The sequence below is a fragment of the Nuphar pumila genome, chromosome 4 (genome assembly GCF_984573655.1).
Source record: "Nuphar pumila chromosome 4, dmNupPumi1.hap1.1, whole genome shotgun sequence".
Taxonomy (NCBI): Eukaryota; Viridiplantae; Streptophyta; class Magnoliopsida; order Nymphaeales; family Nymphaeaceae; genus Nuphar; species Nuphar pumila.
The window spans coordinates 20,066,672-20,086,435 of record NC_143252.1 but is presented as its reverse complement, the minus strand read 5'-3'; the positions used below and the strand labels follow the sequence as shown (position 1 = coordinate 20,086,435).

Below are 19,764 nucleotides of genomic sequence, written 5' to 3'. Positions count from 1 at the left end.
TAACCGATTAATCGGATCTGGTATTGTCTAATCCGCCCTGATTCCGGAGCGTTTACATCCCTACTACTAGTGCCGAATCTAATGTTGCCACAAAACAAACGACCGAGTCTCCATAATTAGCGCCGACGTCAATCGTCGGAAAGGCGCGTCGTGATATGATACTCAAGGGTATTTCAGTAATTTATCATACATGAGATAAACTCCTTCCCCAGACCCCTCCCCCTTCATACTGAAGTCCCTATTTCTCTATCTTGCTGAAGAACAGCAAAATAAAACCCCAGTATATGCGTTCCTTCTCCGACGAAAGAAGTGGGAAAAGAAGGAAGGGGGAAGAGCTCCCTAAGTATTCTATTTATTTCTTCATTTTTTTTTATTTTTTTCTAAAAATAATAAGAATAATAACACAAGAAGCAATAAGAGAGCGAAGTTTCTCATGAGAATTGGCAAGAGATGAAAGGGAAGAAGAGCTTGAGCTTGCCCTTCGTCACCTTCGAACACAAACGGTAAGTTACTCTCCTTTCTCTCTCTTTTTTGTGATCTAAATCACGATTTTTTTTCTGGTTATCGTGTTTGGGAGATCGCTAGATCCGTGTCGAGATCGAGATCTCCGTTGAACCGTTCAAAATCGTTCTTGGGATGCTGTCATCCGCGTAAGAGCGGCGGGGCCAGTTTTGTGATATTGCGGATGTTTTTTTTTTCTGTGAAAATCAAGATCTCGCCACGTTGCTCTGGGAAACCGCACGGATGGAAGGGAATTTCCGTTTCTGTTTTGCTGGGACTTTCGGAGAACTGTCTTTCCGTTTTCTCCTCCTCCTTTTCTTGTCGGTTTATTTTTTCCGTTGTTTGGGAGACGAGGAACGGTGGAATGTGAAAGATCGAGAAACGAGGTTTATGGGAATCTTTGTGGTTTTGGGACGCCAATTTCCGGAAATTGGGCTGTTTCTCGTGTTGTGTGGGTTATGGTCGGATCCAAAAGTTTTAGGATTCTGAAGAATGCACTTTTCGAATCGTGGTAATTTGGGGATGTAGATGTGTAGAATGCGTGTTTGTGGACGTGCATTTCTCATTTCCTTTGGGAATTCTAGTGTTTTTGCCATTTATCCCTTTCGCACATCTATAATTAGGATTTTTTTTTTGTTTGAGAGAGAGAGAGAGAGAGAGAGAGAGAGAGAGAGAGAGAGAGAGAGAGAGAGAGAGAGAGAATCCCACCTATTTTCATGCGTGCGTGTTTAAAATGCTTTTAGGTTTGGATTTAGGCTGGGGACGAATGAAAAACTGCCATCTCATATGCTTTACGCTTGGATCCGAACCGCATTCTTTGGTGCTTTGAGATTGGGTTCCTTCTCGTGTCGTTTGGGTGTTGGTCAGATCCAGAAGCTTTTGGGCTTTGAAGAATGCACCTTCCGAATCGTGTTGATTTGGGGATGTGAGATATGGAGAATGCGCGTTTCTCCACGTGCATTCTTCGTTCCCTTTGGGAATTCTAGTGTTTTTACCAATCATCTCTTTCACCCATCCATAATTAGGGTTTACATCATAGTTTAGGTTTTGTTCCCTTGTTGGTTTCGTGTATTCTTCTTTTATGGTTTGGTAGATGAAACGGTTAAGCTTAAGATTGGTGGAATTGTGAGATTCTAGTTAGTTACAATCGTTAGAATGTACTTAGAGGTTTGAAGGTCACTCGTTGTCCCTTCTTTGTTAGGTGCAAGATTGTTGTGATTTGTTCTTAATTTAGTGCTTAATGTGTTTTTGATTGGTGGTTGTTGATGTATATGAGTGTTCGATATGGATTGCTCGCGAATTGGGTTAGTGTATTAGGGCTATGACATTTCTTGTAGCCCCTGATTCCCAGCCATATACGTGGCGATGGAGGAAAGGGTTAAAAGAACTTGTCAAATGATATTCTGATGGCAATTGAGCTCAGGTATGGCAAATTGGCAATACACATGTTGTTATTCTATAATGCTTATTGTATTGTATGGTTTTATCTACTTTTTTTTGTGTATTGGGGAGGCATTTCTTTTGAAGTTTGAACGGCTTGATGATTCTGTAGTTTTAGTATTTTCTGGGTCTTTCATCCGGCAGCAGTTTTGGTGGCAATGTTTTGTGTGTTTTCTTTGGTTAAAAAATGTGAATTGTGGGTAACAGGGATGCATATGGATTTGCTGTGCGACCGCAGCACCTGCAGAGGTATCGTGAATATGCTAACATCTACAAGGTATGCTTGTTGCTTGTTTGCAGTTCATTATGAAAGTTTGTTATGTTGGAAATTTTATGGTGTTTGGCTGGATATTTGGTTTAAATTTGTATTGATTACCAGCCACTTTCTAAAGAAAAAAAGAAAAATTATAGGAAGAGGAAGAAGAGAGATCAGAGAGATGGAAGCATTTCTTGGAAAATCTTGCAGAGTTTGCTCAATTACCGGAAGATGGGTCCCCCTTAAAGGGTGATTCTAGCTTGCCTGCTGGTGAAATAGAGCAGGAGGCAGTTGCAAGTGTTGAAGAGGATGGCTTGAGTGCCAGCGAAGACACCAGTATCACGGAAAGTGCTTCAGAAAAAGAACCTGATACCAAGGAGCCAAGGGTCCATAAGGTTCAAATATGGGTACAGGTTAGGCCATTGCTTAGAACAATTGAACACATGATGAGCGCTCGCGTAAGGAAAAGAAAAATCTTGAGAAAAACTGAGTCAGATCTGGGCAGCAACAATCATCTTTCAACCATTGAGGAGAGAATGCCGGGAAAGCAGGGGTGTTCAGTTAGAATTCATACAGGGGCTTCTGAAGAGGATTCAGAGGAAGAATTTTATGACATAGAGAGATCGGATCCAAATCAAGATGCACTTCTAAATGATCACACACACCCTGACTCAGCAAAAAGTTTGATCGGTGATGGAGCTGTTCCAGAAACTTTTGGTCCTTGGAGAGAAGAGTTGGAGTGCCTCGTCCGTGGAGGGGTTCCAATGGCTTTAAGGGGAGAGGTATGCTTGCTGTTTCTCTTCTATGTTACAAGTGTTGATGAACAATTTCTAATGCTGGTATTGGTCTTGATTCAAGATTTTGTGAATATTTTGTTTGCAGCTATGGCAAGCCTATGTTGGTGTCAAGGCACGAAGGATTGAGAATTATTATAGCGACCTTCTTGATGTGGAAGGTGGTGCTGAATCAGAAAACAAGGGTGACAACTCTCTTTCAGAGAGTGATAATAAAGGGTCGACCAAGCACCACAGAGGAGCACCTGAAAAATGGAAGGGGCAGATAGAGAAGGTTTCTAATTTCTTTACTTTTAAGCTTTGAACTTAGGAAAGTACTCTTGATATGTGTGTGACTTCTGCTTATAATGCATGTGATATTCTTAGTTAAGCTAGTCATGGGGTTAATTTCAAAATTTTGTGTAGGATTTGCCTCGAACATTTCCAGGTCACCCCGCTTTGGACGAGGATGGTCGGAATGCCTTGAGGCGTTTGCTTACAGCATATGCTCGACACAATCCCTCTGTTGGATATTGCCAGGTATCCATATTTACAAATGGTTCATGACTACGTCTTTTAGTTTGTGTAATTGACTTAGAAAAATTTGGATATTTACATGTCTTCAACTTTCTCTGATATTCCATATATTGAAACTGGAAAAGATGACCTAACCAGTGTTGTGACTCATTATACTATATGATGTGGTTGCATGAATGGTGATTACTAATTAGTTAAGATACTAACCAATCCATGAGATTAAACTTACAGAAGGGACAAAAATGTTGAGCAAAGGTCATGTGCTTGAAATCTGCTTTCCAAAAAAGAAATAACAGGAAAGAGTTTGATTTTGCATAGGTTTAAGCCTATTATGCCCATTCAGTTGTTTTGATTGCTGCAGTTTGCATGTATTTCGAGGTAGTCAGATACTATTTCTTTTTCCTTCATTGTCCTGGGGTTATGAAAGCCTTGACCAGTTTGTTTGCCAGCTGCTATAGACCTTTCATATGGTGACCTATTTCAACAATATGCGATTCACTTGTTCTTAGTTCTGACTTCTGACTTTTAAGGTCATATGCTTCATTGATTCACCAGAAGATTATTTATTATCTCTATATCCTGACACAGTCGTCTAACTGAAAAGATGTGGCTATAGTGGAGGCCCTGTCACCTGCATGAAGAAGCCTTTGCATGAAAAATTGCATGATATGCCCATGTATGCAAAATTTCTTCTGCAAGTGTACAATGAAAAAATCACATCAGAGCTAGCTACCAAGGCCATGTTCTCTTTCCTAGGTTCTTTCATGCTGTCAAGGATTCTTTTATCACTCAGTTGCTTCTCAGTTTGCACTTAGGTTAGCATTGTACTTTGTCTTTATGTCTATCCCTTTTTCATCACTTCATTCCTTAAAATTGATTTCCCCTGTAACATGGACAGTGGGTTGCCAACACTCAATTGAAGTCTTTTCTTTTAAATGTTTTGTAGTTTAAAGTTTAAACCATAGTCACGAATCTCATTCTTGGGAAAGTCTTGGCGAATATCTAGATATTTAAAATATAAAAATATTTCATATACAAATGGAAATGTAAATAATATTTAAAACTTTGAAAAATTGTTACAACACTATCATGACAAAATGCAATATTTTTTAAAAAGGTAATATCTTGAATTATTGTTATTTTTGGCATGATATCAGATTTTGAAATATCAATGTGACTATGTTTTAAACCGCAGATTTCCCGAACACACGCTTGTGACCGGCAGAATCACAAATACAGTTGAGCTCAAACAATCATATTCTAATGTTCCATTGAAGCTCTAGTTTTTAATTTTCCGTTTCCACGTCCTTGGGGATTAAATAATCCTATATTGATCATGAAGGGAGGAGCCACCCAACACTGTGGTTATAAAATGACACTCTTTTTGTAAATTTTGCACTAAAAGTAATTTTTTAAGAATAAGAAATGGGCATTTACGAATGTACCCTTTGATATTTTGATTAAATCATTTTACTGTGTTTTTGTCTAAAATTTATGATAAAATTGCTGCAAATTAAGATTCAATATATCATGATTAATACTTTTATATTTTGGCTGTTTCTCAATAAAGTCAAAATATTGCCAATATTTGTGACTACATTTTAAAGTTGAAACTAGTTTTGCTCCCTCTGCCCTTTCCCCCCTCCCTCCCCCAAAAATGGCATCATGTATTTACTCTCTTTTCTTTGTGTGCACCAGATTCTGCTGTTCAGGTTTACATGGTAACTCTGGTTAGATGTTGTTTTGGACTAGTATTTAGAATCTTCATTGGATTTGGTTATCTATATGCAGGCTATGAATTTCTTTGCTGGTTTACTACTTCTGTTGATGCCTGAAGAGAATGCTTTCTGGTAGGTCCACATATTTTCCATTGGCATTCTTTGTGTTCAATTTTCTGTTTCACTTTCTGGAAGGCATTCTTTTGAGAATTTAATTCTTCATATTTGATCTTGTTTTCCCTTACTCTTCTTACCATACTTTTATGTTTGTTTTTGTCACTATCGTCTTCTTTCTTTTAATTTGTCAGGACCTTGATTGGTATAATTGATGAATATTTTGATGGATACTACTCGGAGGAAATGATTGAATCACAGGTTGAATGAGTAGCACCTTTTTTTCCTTTCTAGTTCCAAATATGTTCTTTCCTGGAATCTTCTAGCAATCCATTTTTTTCTCATGTCCCCCATGTTATCTGGTCTATTGGCAGTAAAATATCAACTGATTAAGTTCATTCGTAAGTATCTTATAGTTCAAGAATTTTATGTTAGTTGCCTTTTGATGTTCTTCAGGTAGACCAACTTGTTTTTGAGGAGTTGGTGAGAGAGAGATTTCCCAAACTAGGTTGGCCTTGTGTCATCCATTCCAAATCATAACTTTATGTTCTCAAAATTATCACCAATTCTCATGCTTGCTGTGCTTTTGGTGCAGTTAATCATCTGGACTACTTGGGAGTCCAAGTCGCATGGGTTACCGGACCTTGGTTTCTCGCAATTTTTGTAAATATGTTGCCCTGGGAGAGTGGTGAGGTTTTATGTTGTGCTCATATGGGTGTCAATAGTACAATTTGTATCGGTATTCAGCAGATTATATTTTGTATGCATGTGTCGCATAATTGGCCTAAGATATTGATCATGTAAGGTGCTTTTTCATATGTCTGCAAATTATTTTGACTTTTTGATTGTTGTCCTTGACTTCAGTTCTTCGGGTGTGGGATGTACTTTTATTTGATGGGAACCGTGTCATGCTATTTCGAACAGCTCTTGCTCTCTTGGAGTTATATGGTACTGGGTAATCCATGCTTTGGTTTTTTGAATTTTGTCTATTTACAGTAGTTAATATCTGACACTGGAAAGTTACCAAATACAATTTGAGCATTTGGCTAGAATGATGCAGAACTCATATAATTTTCTTGTTTTCTGAAGCAAAGAAAAATTTCCTTTGGGCTTTTTGTTTTTTAACATTATATCTGTGTGATCCTTTAGTAGGTTTTCAAGGGGCATCTTCTGTGGGATAGCTGATGTCATTTACAAGATATTGGCTCCTTGTTGCACATATTTGTGGGCCTGAAATTATTCATTTCCTCTGTAATGGATAGGTCCTGCACTGGTCACCACAAAAGATGCAGGAGATGCAGTTACTTTGTTGCAGTCTTTGGCTGGCTCAACCTTCGACAGTAGTCAGCTTGTTTTGACCGCTTGCATGGGCTATCAGGCTGTGACTGAAGTGAAATTGCAAGAATTACGGACAAAACATCGACCGGCAGTAGTGGCTGCTATTGATGAGCGTACCAAAGAGCTCCGTATTTGGAAGGATTCTCAGGGTCTTGCTTCCAAGTTGTACAGTTTCAAGCGGGATCCTGGGTCAGTATTGACCAAGTCTCAATCCATGGGGAGCTCAGACGAAATGCATGAAAATGGAAATCCATGCATCTTGGAATCTGGATCAACAAATATAGATGAGTTAATTCGTAGTCTAACAGGTGAAACTGATGCAAGTTCTGGCCCAGACCTTCAGCAGCAGGTATGGTATTTGTAATATTGTGAAAATTGGAGATATCATTTTATCTTGCATATTTGGTCAAGATAATTTTGAATTCTGCCTTTTGCTTTTGTAAGTACTGACTTCATGGGTTACAGGTCCAATTTACACGATGTCAGATTTTCTGCACTAGTTATAGAAACTGACATAATGATCCTCAAAGTCAATGAGGCATGCTAGATTTGAAAAAGTATCTTTCCAAATTAAAGAAGGATATATGATTCACTATCGGCATGCATGAATCTCAAAAGTAGGGGTGAGCATTGGGCTGGCCTGGAGATGGCCCAGCACGTTTACTAACAGGCCGGGTTTTGGCCCGATTCTTAACGGGCTCGGGTTTGAAGTGCAACCCATGGCTCAGCCCATTGGCCCAACGGGCCGGGTCCTGCGCAGCCCGGCCCAAATCCATTTGTAAATAGTAATAATTAGCAAGTTCCCAACTTCTCATGCACCCATTATCTTTTTAGTTTCCATAAAATTAATGTAACTAATTAGGTAAATGGTAATAGTTAGCAAGTTATCATGCAATAGTTAATTTTTTAATTTTTATATTATTAAAAAATGAATAAATAACTCAGGCCCATCGGCCTGGTCCAGACCCAGTCCACATATATAACGGGCCGGGTTTCAGCCCAGTACCTAACGGGCCCGGGCCTAAAACCTTGGCCCAAGCCCGGCCCATGGCGGGGCGGATCAGCTTGGCCCATTTGTCCGCCTGGCCCGTTGCCCACCCCTACTCAAAAGTTAAATAGTTTTTTTATGGCCTTAGAGTATATGGTATTTAGAATATTATATTTTTTGATCCAATTATCTTGAGTTAGTCATGACTTATGTGGTTGTATTTTTTAGTTCTGTACAAAGAATCTTGTTCTTCACAACGCCTGCCTGCTGGCATCTACCATACGCATTGGTGATATTGAATGAGAAAATGACAGTGCTGATTTTAATGAGATACTTTGTAAAATGATCCGGTCAACTTTTGCTAACATATTGAGGAATAACACGTCTAAACTGTTACTTATATGAAAAGGCTAATCTGCCAAACTGATTTTGTTCTCTTTATTGGATTGATAGGGAAAATTCTTTTCTTTTCTGAAAGGATTTTGATCTTTTAGGTTTGTTTGGTGATCACCTGCATGGAGATCTTGTTTCCACTTAGCAGCCTGTTTCCTTTGCTTCTCCACTATTGTGTTCTTGTTACAAATTCTTTTTCCTTAGACTGTTGTCTCCTCCAGGTTTAATTTTGTTAGCAATGGTGTTTTGGTGTTCCTTTTTGGCTTTTTCTCTAAAAGGTCAATTGGGCTTTAATAAATCATTTTTAGTAAAATTCAGTCATATTGCTGGTCCTGCTGTCATTTTTTATCAGGTCCTTATTTCAAATCCTTATATAGCTATATGAAGAAACTGTAGCATTTACAACTGATTTCTGTCAAATTCAGCAGGGTGACAAAATTCGTTGATGGGAGGTAGCTGTTTGTTTCAACCTGGATTTGAAACAGTTTCCAGTTTTAGTTGACTTTGCCTAACTGCATATTCTATGGGGATTTTTTTTCGTATTTATTTTATTTTAAAAATCCAATGGGGATTACATTATTTTAGTGCCATTTTGTGATTGCTGAAGTTCATCAGTTCTGTTTGAGGTTGATGCAGGATATTCTCCTCCTTTACAGTCTCAGGCATATCTGGAAGATTTATTCAAGAGAGAATTTTTATTGTTGCTGTCAGTTATTATTGACGTAGCAAGGAGATCAAAATCTCTTTTCCAATATGAGTGAAATGAAGGACTGGATGGTCTCAATAGAATATATCATTTGGGGGTTGAAAGTCTTAAAATGATTTAAGAGCCACAAAAAAGTGATCAAACTATTTGGATATTACTGTCCCTTATGTATAATTTTGATGCCACTAGGTTCCCTCTTTTTGTCTCGACTATGCCTCCATGAGGTAACATCTTTCATGCACGTAAAAGATTCAATCTTCTTTTCTAGACTTCAATTGGGTTAGAAGTGGACTTCCATGAATTTTGTGATGTCTTGAATGTTTGGTGTTGCTTTAACCACAGAACATCCAGACATGAGAGCTCTTGTGTTAGTTCTGTGACTGCTTAAAGCATCTTACATCAACTACATGCATGCAACTTGCAATCCCTTCCAATCCTATATTGTTGATTAGAATGTTGATCTATAGTCCGGGTACTATTCTTATTTAGATTAATTAATAAATTCTTGCAATTACATTATTACAGTTGATAGGGTGACACAATTGGCCTCTGATGTAGGATTTCTTTCGCTTGGGTCTGATTCTTCTGGATTTTCTGCCTTCCAATAAATTGCAAACCATGCAACTGTCTATATGTTTGTTCATTTGCTTAACTTCTTGTAATGTGCTCTTGATATCGTGCATTATTCTCTTCTGAACTTAGGTGTGGTTTCCAGGATAATAAAATATGGAAAGAGATAGGTACTGTTTTTAGAGTTCGCCAGACATAAACAGAGGATCCAGGCACATCCTTGTTGAACTGATGTTTTTTTGACTCAATGAACTTTCATGTACTTTTTCTGTTTTTTGAATGTTTTTTGGTAAGTGCTAGAGTTTGAGTACATAAATAATTCATCTTTTATTTATAAGCAATATGCTAGTTGTGAACATGAGCTATGTAGTTAAAATCCCGCCTAGGCCACCTAGGTCACCTAGGTGCAAGTCTACCGCCTAAGAGTGCCTAGGTGCCTAGGCAACTCTCTAGGTTGGGGGAGGGGCACCAAAGTTTCTATTCTACATTTGTTTTTATACTATTTAAAACATTATAATAATTCTTTGTTTGGGTATTTTTAAATATTTAAAATTTCCAGTAGTTTTTTCTTATTTTTATATTTATTTTAAATAATTTTATTCTTTTGTGTGTTTCTAGGTGACACAGCTAAACAAATATTTCTTTAGATGAAATTGAATGTTAAAAATATAATTATGTTTTGATTGTTTAGATTCATTCATGATTTTTTATAAGTTCTAGTTGTGTAGATTCATAAAGTATGTTAAATATGTATTTTATATTATTTTTAAGAATTTGTCGTAACTGTTTAATTTTTTAATTTTTTCTTTTTTTGGTCCCGACTAGTCCCGCCTTGACACCAACTAGGACTTTTAGGGGGCTGGCGCCTAGGCACCAACTAGTGCTTTTGACTACTTAGAACAGGAGGAATTAACTTATCTAGTAATAAAATGCAAATATTTTAATCAACTGCTTTAATCTGTTTTTCAAGATTATGTTTGTGAAGTTATATTAATGTTCATGCATCTAATCTCTGGATCGTTATTTCCTAGACAGTCAACAACTTTCATAACAGTTGAGTTGGGACTCTTTTTCCTTTCCTTTTCTTTCTCCCTTTTTTCATTATAATATGTTTGGTTCTCTTATATTTTGGATATGATTTGATTGAGATTATAGTTTCTGAGGTACCATGATAGGAGAATATTTTTCAGAATGTACATCATAATAATGCTGTTTTGTTTCTGACATTTGTTTTTGTCAAATTGAATTTATTAGCAGCATGTTAAAATAGAAAGGCATATGATTACATTGCATGCTAGCTATTCTATTCTTCTTAGTGAGCTAGATGTTCTTGAAATGCTTACCTTCCTTTGGTAAAAAATTAGTTTTATACATGCTTCTTTACCATTTATACTTCTAGCCAGAAAAGTTGAAGCTATATAAAATTTGTCTTGAACATGCACCTTTAACCTTTTCAGTTTCCTGCAATACAAATGATTCATAATGCCATTTGGTGAATTCACGTGCTGCTCTTTTCATTATTATAATCAGCTTCCTGAAAAGACTAAATATTGACCAGGTGGTGTGGTTGAAGGTTGAACTATGCAGCTTATTAGAGGAGAAAAGATCTGCTGTCTTAAGGTTTGTAAAAACTCTGCAGCATCTAATTTTCTTACTTCTCTTCTTTTGTGGGTGTGAGGTGGTCCTTTTTCCCTCTGAAAATGTGGTTTTATGAGATTCTCCTTTTAAGGGTGATAATGGAATTAGGTTTTTCTAGTATTGATTACATAGCTTGAGATGTTTGGTTACTAACAAGAATACAAATCATATCATGTTGTGCAATGTAAAAGACTGTTCAAATTGGTTTGACTGAATTAGACGAAGTCATGGTTGAATTGTCTGAGTTGGAAAATAATTGATGCATACTGAGGATATTTCATGGAAAAAAAAAGATGGGTAAACTTCCAACTCAAAAGATCCATTTATGATTCTAAAATACAAAAGCCCTTGTTATTCATTATAAGTTAAATTATAAATCAGGAGATTTCCTTGAAGGGACCTACTTTGAGAAAAAACCAAAATAAAAAAACCAACGGGCCTTTTAAAAATTATGGTTTAGCATCTAATGTTTTTAAAAAATGGAGGAAAAAGAATCTATGTGAAGCTCATCCCATTATGTGCAGTTACTTTTATTTAACCCTTATCTAGTCACGCTTACCATATTGCACTTCATCACTAAATCCCATAAAACCTGGCCCATCATCTATACCCTTTCTCCCATTTTATCAGTACCTCCTCTGACCTCTTTGTGTGAACTACTAATTTTTCTGTCTAGGTTCAGGTGTGTGTGATCTTTCGATTGCTTTTCTATGATGATTCCAGCGGGACTTTCTTAGCGTTAATCAGTGCAGTTTCCTGTTTCTGCTCCTTCTAGTAGCAACCAACCAGAATGATCCCTTCACTCAGAATTATCTCTTGATTTGATCTTCTACCAACCAAAATGTTCCTTGCAATGTTGCACCTCCATCACAAGCCCCCTCCAATTCCTTATCCTCTTCATGACGACCATACTTCACAAACCTTCTCTTCATTAGGTGTTGTAAAATCATCTCTTTTGCAAAGTAAGGGTAGATTAGTTCTTTTGCATATCTCCTAATAACTTCCATTTGCGCTGGTACTCATCCGAGCTGCAATAATGTATACGTAGGGAATCTGAGAATTTCCCAGTGGTGCTATCTGAATACTTAAATGAATAGCCATCACTGTTAAGAATTGCCAACATCCAATGAGAATTTGTGCGTAGCTTCTGGTCTTTGACATCAAGAAAGAAGGTTATGATAACAAAACAGATATGCAAGAATTTGGTTCTAGTGAAGACATGGATGTGGAATTAATTTAAAATTTTAGTTTCTCATCCATATGTACTTCCATACATTCACATATAAATAACAGACAAATAAATTATATATATAATATTGTTAAAGCTATTTATTTTTTTGAAAAATGTCCAGTTTACAGCCTTTTTAGTTATACTTTCACACTTAAATTTGGTGTTTGTCTGGGTTTGCTATGCTTTGATAGGGCTGAAGAGTTGGAGACAGCACTAATGGAGATGGTCAAACAGGATAATAGGCGTCTTTTGAGTGCAAAGGTTTGTCTACCAACCAGATGTATATTGAGATATGTTGCACCTAATGTCATGATATTATCAATATATCATGTTTTTGGAGATTTTTTTTCAGATACAGGAAACTCCTTGTTATTGTGTACATTGAAAATAATCAATTTAAAAATGTTATCATTAATAAAAAAAATCAATTTTTAAGTTTTAAAAATGTATGTTTTACTTTAAAAAGATTCCAAGATCTCGTGCATCTTTGAGAAAAACCACTTATGTTTATGTTTTGCTGAGCAAAGCCCTTTCTGCTATTGCCATGAAATTGATATTGGTGGTTGTAGTTGTGACGTGTACCTGCTTGGAATGTTTTGTATGTACCTTTTGCATCTGATGTTTACCCTTGTCAGTATGTTCTAGGGAAATACTGGAGGTAAATCGAGTGGTTTTCACCTTTAGTCAGCTTTATGCATGAATATTATCTGAGTGTTCTATTTTTTCTTATGCTTTATTAAACAGCCATGTGTTGCTTTTCTTTTGTGTGGAGATCTGTTTATTAAAAGCAAATGGGCACCTCATCGGAGAAAGGCTTTTGTGATATTCCTATGCTATATTAAGTAGCCTATATGTTTGAAGTGAGACAGCTGACCTTATGTAGGTACTCCTTAACTTGTCTCACCTTATGTAGGTACTCCTTAACTTGTCTGATGTTGTGAAAAAAGGTGCTGCAAGGCATTTAGATACACGTCTTTTGTGCCATATTGCATTTGTATAAAAAGGCATGGGAAAAATCAAAGTAAAAAATATTGACAAAGAAACTAAAGCGAATTCTCAATAAATAATAAAAATAAAAAAGGAGAGTGCATAAGCCAAAAGAAACTAATATATCTATGTAATTGGAAAATACATACTTGAACAACAAACCACTCCATAATAAAATTGTTACTATAAATATTGCACCAAAATTCAAGTTTAATATAATAGATTAATTATATAGTCTGCCAAATAACTAAAAGAAAGTCTCTTGGACTCTCTTATCAGTTGCTTTTACCACAATCACAGTGAAAGTGATAATGAAACAGTTTGGCTTTGTCAAAATTGTTCTGTTCTTTCTTTTCATCCCTTAACTTTGGTTCCACGTGATTTCTCTCAATCAACATCCTCATCAAGTAGTCTAGTGTAATGGGCTTAGCTTTTGGCGGGCCACGTGCAACACCTAAGAGCATTGGACAACTTATAAAAGCTTTAGCAACCTTGAGCGGGTTGGTTGGTGGAAGTATAACGAAAGGCAACATTACATGAAGGTCGGCAGGGCAACCGAGATCTTAGGGCAATGAGCACAGAAGCAATGTAACCTATTACATGCGATATCATATTAATGAGGGCAACATAAGCAACACTATGGCTGCAGAATGAGCCTAGTTTGAGGCTCATTTAACTAATACAAGCCGAACTTGAGCTTGAACCATGAAAGTTTGCCAAAGCTCGTTTAAGATTTGATATTTTTTTGTTTTTCCTATTTTGTGAATGTGTAGTCCATATTGGTTATGTAACATATCTTCACATAAAAAGGGTGAACATTGAAGTCTTACCCAAAGGGTAGGACGTTTCTTTAAAAAAGAGAGGTGGCAGGTTCAAATCCCACCCCCTCTATCCAATAATAGGTGCAACCACAAAAGACACCTTAGGACCAATGTTAAGTACTTGCACTTCGAGGTATAAAGCGAACATCTCAAGGCAATGCTTATGCTTCTTGCCTCAAAGCACAGGGCTGAAGCGTAATGCTCACTGAGGCATGCACCTTTGCCTATGAGGTGGAACTCTAAAAAGATCTCCAAGAGTTGAAACATAATGCATTTGTACAAGACCATTACAACAAAGGTGAAGCATATTGAATATGTGTGAGTATTTTCATTAATAAAGAACACAAATAAAATACAAAAAAAAAATTACATTTACATAACTCTCAAACAACAACAAAAACTACGCCTTCATCCCAAAACAATTACATTTACATAACTCTCAAAAGTCAAAACACACAAAAAATACCTAATACTACTCATCACTCTCTCACTCTACAAAAGCACTCACCCACCCATATATATAGGCAAAAGAGGAGAGGAGAGAGAGATTAAAGGAGAGTGGCCTTCTAGCCGTTGGAAGCTAGTCCAACAACTAAAATTCTAGCCATTGGACTAGCCTCCAACGGCTAAACATAGTCAACCTAGGTTGACTAAATATATAATATATATCATTGTATATATATTATATATATTATCTATATATATATATATAAAAAATATATATATATATATTAATATATGTACATATGCATATACGTATATACATATAAAAGTACATTCATCTTAACACCCTACTCAAACTTTCGGTGCCTCACTGTAAGTTTGTAATTACAATAAAAAAACCCATTACATAACAAATTTTTCATCAAGTTGCTTCTTTAAATGAGGTTTTGGCTCTTCAATCATATGTTCCAATATACAAAGAATCTTTAGGATCTTCAATATCATCATTTCTTAGGAAAAACCTGAAAAAATAGAGCAAAACAAGAGCAATCTAACAAGAAATAATTATACATATGTATATACATATATATTATGGAGAGAGGATGGCCAAACACACAAAAATACAATATATAGGAAATGTTAATAAGACAATTTACCATTTAAAAAAATCATGAATTTTGAGAGAATCATAAATTTTTTTCAGAGATAGATTTATAAATCATTAATGACTTTAAACATTCATGAAAAACATGCATCATTTGAGGTCATGACACATATATTTATCACATTAATGCATAATAGACCAGAAATATGTTTTTTTTAAACGATCATTAATACCATGAAGAAATAACTCACAAAAGAGTTTAAATCCCAAAACATTTTTACACAACGGAAGATACAAGAAATGCTTTCCATCATTTAATTAAGAGAAATCAAATACACAAAGATTAATTACATTTTTGGAAGCAATATTAGTCATGCAACTTATGGACCAATTGTAAGTGATAACAATAAACAAACTTTCAAGGGCACATGCTTAGAAACAAACGGAAATACAAAAAAGAATTCCAATGAGGATCCACACAAATACAATAGGAGTGCACAAGCACCGATTTACCAAAAAGTAATACAAAGTAAGAACACTCTCAAGAGCAATCAGAAGCACACAATAACCACTATGGGCATACAAATAATAGATTTCACTAATGAAATGCTTATAAAAGCATAAACTTATGCAAATTATGCAAGACAATCAATCATTGAGTAACTCATGCAACTAAAGCATATAAAATGTAAAATTCATGAAAATATTTCAACCACCATTTCTAATAAGAGAGCAATTGAGTTTAGAAAAATTACGAAGAGATTTAAAAAATCTCATACATCATAATGAATGAATTTTGCAAATCAGAACACTAGTTTGACCACCATAAGCAATTATACCTCACTAGACTTCCAAACCGTAAAATTTAAGTGTATTAGCTACTAGAACAAGAACACAATTACAAATGTCAACAACAATCATCTCTATTACCATGCACATGCAATACAGGGCTCCCTGACAATACAAATTAAGAGATAAATCACAAATGTCAACAACAATCATTTCTATTACCATCTAAGTCACACAGACTCGACTAAAAGGCCGACGCACCCGCGTCGCCCGTACCCGACACGGGTGAGGCTTCAGACACGGGGTGGACACAATCAACTAAGTGTCGAACTCGATCAACGCACTAGGACTGGGGCCGTCCACATTTTGGACTCGGTCAACTTTGACCGAGTCTATTTTTGTCTGTTTGATTTGTATTGTCAGGAAGCCTTGTATTGTTTGTGCTTGGTCATAGAGATGATTGTTGTTGACATTTGTGATTTATCTCTTAATTTGTATTGTCAGGGAGCCCTGTATTGCATGTGCATGATAATCTATGTCACATGGGTGCGAGTGCGGGTACGGGTGCAGAGCAATTTCAAATTTTTTGGACATGGTAATAAGATTGTAAATTTTAAAGCAATAAGTTGACCGATCAAAGTTGACAAAATATATATAAAAAATAATAAATATATATATATATATATATATAACAATCATAAATGGACAAAATAGACTCAGTCAAAGTTGACCGTGTCCAAAATATCTTATAAACAACATCAGTTTCAACGGGTGCACATACCTCACCACACCGATAAACGTTTTTTATCTACATAAAATGATACTTAAATAAAATGCATAAAAAGAAGAAGACACATGAGGTAAGAAAGCATGTAGTAGAAACACATTAATTATAAGCATTCATAATAATAACAATGACAAAAAACAAATGAGTGATACACCACACTCACAAATCCAGAGATCAAACAACCGTTAGTTAGAGCCAAACCATAAGTTGACAATCTAAACTGACATAAAACAAGGTGCACAGAGCTTAACCCACCAAACATCTCTGATAACAAGGCCTAGAGAAATGATGTATCATATAAAATTCTGTGATGGACAAAATCAATGCTATAAAAAGGCAATAAATATTCTCATAAATCAATTTTCAAAATGGTGAGTTCATATCAAGGTTATCAGAAGTGCCCTTAGTAGTGGGGAAGCGTGAAACGTCATGCTTTCAAAACGTGCTAGGAAGCACACCCAAAAAGTGGGAAGCATGCTTCCCCTTTTTTTCATTTTTTTTGTATTTTTATTTTTTATTTTTTCTTTTTCTTTTTTTGCTTTTCCCTCGCTTTCGGTTTGCTTCTTAGGTCGCTTCCTATTCGCTTCCTAGGTCGGTTATGAGACGACTCTTGGTTCACTTCTAAGTCGTCCCATGCTTCCTGCTTCTTAAAATTTTGAAAGGGCCTCACTTCCTGTATCGCTTCCCACTCCCGCTTCCTCGAGTGACAACTCTGGTTCATATCAAATAACCGATTTATAAAAATAAGTTCCAAATCAAATAGATGAAAACCTTAGCATGAAAATAGTGCAATCATATGCACAATAATATGTCTATGGACACAATTCATGCAATACATGATGTCTCATGACCATTTTTCACAAATTTGAACAAGCAAGCACTCAACATGGATCATGCTCAATTTAAGCAATCAACATAGAGAAGATAAAATTTTTGGATTACCTTTCATAAATTTGTCAATCAAAGAACACATGCACCATGGCACAAAGATCAAAATAATAGTTTTAAGAAGCTAATCTAAATCATAAATCTACTATGCGACAATGAAGGCGCATATGTAGAGATTCACGAAGATCTTTCATATAGATGTTTAATACATAATTATCTCTAATCATTAAGTCATATGTGATACAAAAATTTTATCACAATGCAACAAGTATAAAATTTCTAATATTCATGATATAAAATATCAAAGAAAGAAACGACTAAGAGTTGCAAGAGGGCACAAGTACCCAAGTCAATCAATCATCAATGGGCAAAAACACATAAAGTTACTAAAGACTCAACGACAAGAATTTTTCAAAAATAAGTTTTAACAATGCTCAAGAGGAAGCATAAATACAAGAATCCTCTAAGAGAAAGATACAATACATAATAGAGAAACACATTAAATGTTAAAATGTGCATTTGAGTACATGATGACAGGCCATGCTTATTTCAATAATAATCATAACGACTACTTGATGCATATACCAAGAATTCCTTAATTCAACACAAGTTATTAATTTGAAAATAATCTTACTTAATAAGCAATATCATTCAAACACACATGACGTAACATATTCACTTATATAAGATTAATGCAAGTCATATATAAGAAGAAGCATATGACACATGATATAAGTATTTGCCAAGAGATGATCACAAAGGCTTTTAGGAATACATGAAAACCACTAAGAGTACATACCAAAGAGGGACACAATAAATTAATTTATAATTAACAAATATGCAATAAATCAAGAGCCTTCAATCAAGAATAAAAGTGCCCACTAAAGCTCTAAATGGACAAACACAACCGGCATCGAAGGACACACCAATAAAGCCCACAAAAGGGCATCCACAAGTAGGCTCAGTTACAAAAATATTTTATTTATTCATCAAAGTGCAAGAAACATGTAATTATAATTTTAAAATCCTTAAGAAATCACATATTTACTAAGTACATAATTTTTAACATGCTTTGATAAAAAAACACTACCATACTCAAAATATACTTCGAATCAACATGCTCACACAAGAGCGAACAAAACAATAATATATTTAAAAAGAGATTAAACAGAAGCTTTAATTTTAATTAATTTAAAAAACACGTCCAATTTTTCAACATAAAATGCCAAAAACCAATTTTTGGAATTTTACTATAGACACTTCACCAAATATGAAATACATACTAGAATGTGGGATCATTGAGTCCAAGTCATACATCAATTAAGAATTTTCTTTTGAAAAACAAACACAAACACGATACCAAGACCAAGATGCCAAGCTCTGATACCATGTCACGAAATAGCATGGATCCTGATGCACTCCAAAAAGAGTTCCAAGAGTTGAAATATCATGCATTTGTACAAGACCATAACAACAAAGGTTGAAGCATATTGAATATGAATATCTTTATTAATAAAGAACATAAATAAAATACAAAAAAAAATTACATAAATTCCTCGTTACATAACTCTCAAAACACGTGAAAAATACTTAATACTACCCATCACTCTCTCTCTACAAAAGCATTCACCCACCCATATATATGCAAAAGAGGAGAGGAGAGGAGAGGGAAATTAAAGGAGGAGAGAGAGGCATTCTAGCCATTGGACTAGCTTCCAACGGCTAGACATAGTCAACCTTGGTTGACTAAGGCCCAATCCTAGTCAACCTAGGTTGGCTAAATATATAATATATATTGTATATATATTATATATATATATACATACTATATATAATATATATGAGGATATATATTATATATATTAATATATGTACATAAGTATATATGTATATACATATAAAAGTACATTCATCTTAACAGTGCACACCTTGTATCTAAGTTGCATCTCACTATGAAGCATACACCTCAGTACATTGGTCTAATAGAGATTCAAACTTTATTGACCAATGGCTTTACCTTCTCATTTTTTCCCTACGCTCTTCTTGCCAATGAAATCACCCTCAACCAGTGAATAGGGCCTCTTATTGCCAATGAAATCACCCTCAACCGGTAATAAGGCTGCATCTGTAGGTGTAACAGTGCATTCAGTGCAGAAGATGTACCCCTTGCTGATCACCTTCTGGAAGTAATCGAAATGGCTGACCTCCGATTCTTTGGAAAAAACCAGCAGCTCAGATGCC

At 35.6% G+C, this 19,764-nt stretch overlaps 1 protein-coding gene across 4 annotated transcripts in view; it reads left to right on the top strand.

The window, feature by feature from the left end:
* Positions 1 to 225: 225 nt before the first annotated feature.
* Positions 226 to 19,764, top strand: part of LOC149839580 (uncharacterized) — a 54,944-nt gene continuing 35,405 nt past the window's right edge. For 3 of the 4 annotated variants that reach the window (XR_016431335.1, XM_090002640.1, XM_090002641.1), the window contains exons 1-13: positions 226 to 503; positions 2,149 to 2,218; positions 2,353 to 2,979; positions 3,080 to 3,265; positions 3,397 to 3,510; positions 5,299 to 5,357; positions 5,534 to 5,600; positions 5,796 to 5,847; positions 5,935 to 6,027; positions 6,204 to 6,287; positions 6,602 to 7,026; positions 10,893 to 10,954; positions 12,395 to 12,464. Coding sequence is in view for 3 of the 4 variants with exons in the window: in XM_090002640.1 (XP_089858766.1) it covers positions 451 to 503; positions 2,149 to 2,218; positions 2,353 to 2,979; positions 3,080 to 3,265; positions 3,397 to 3,510; positions 5,299 to 5,357; positions 5,534 to 5,600; positions 5,796 to 5,847; positions 5,935 to 6,027; positions 6,204 to 6,287; positions 6,602 to 7,026; positions 10,893 to 10,954; positions 12,395 to 12,464 (1,962 nt within the window). In the remaining variant the exon portion in view is untranslated. Of the gene's footprint in view, positions 504 to 2,148; positions 2,219 to 2,320; positions 2,980 to 3,079; positions 3,266 to 3,396; positions 3,511 to 5,298; positions 5,358 to 5,533; positions 5,601 to 5,795; positions 5,848 to 5,934; positions 6,028 to 6,203; positions 6,288 to 6,601; positions 7,027 to 10,892; positions 10,955 to 12,394; positions 12,465 to 19,764 lie in introns of all 4 variants that reach the window. The other variant, XM_090002643.1, reaches the window with a different exon arrangement.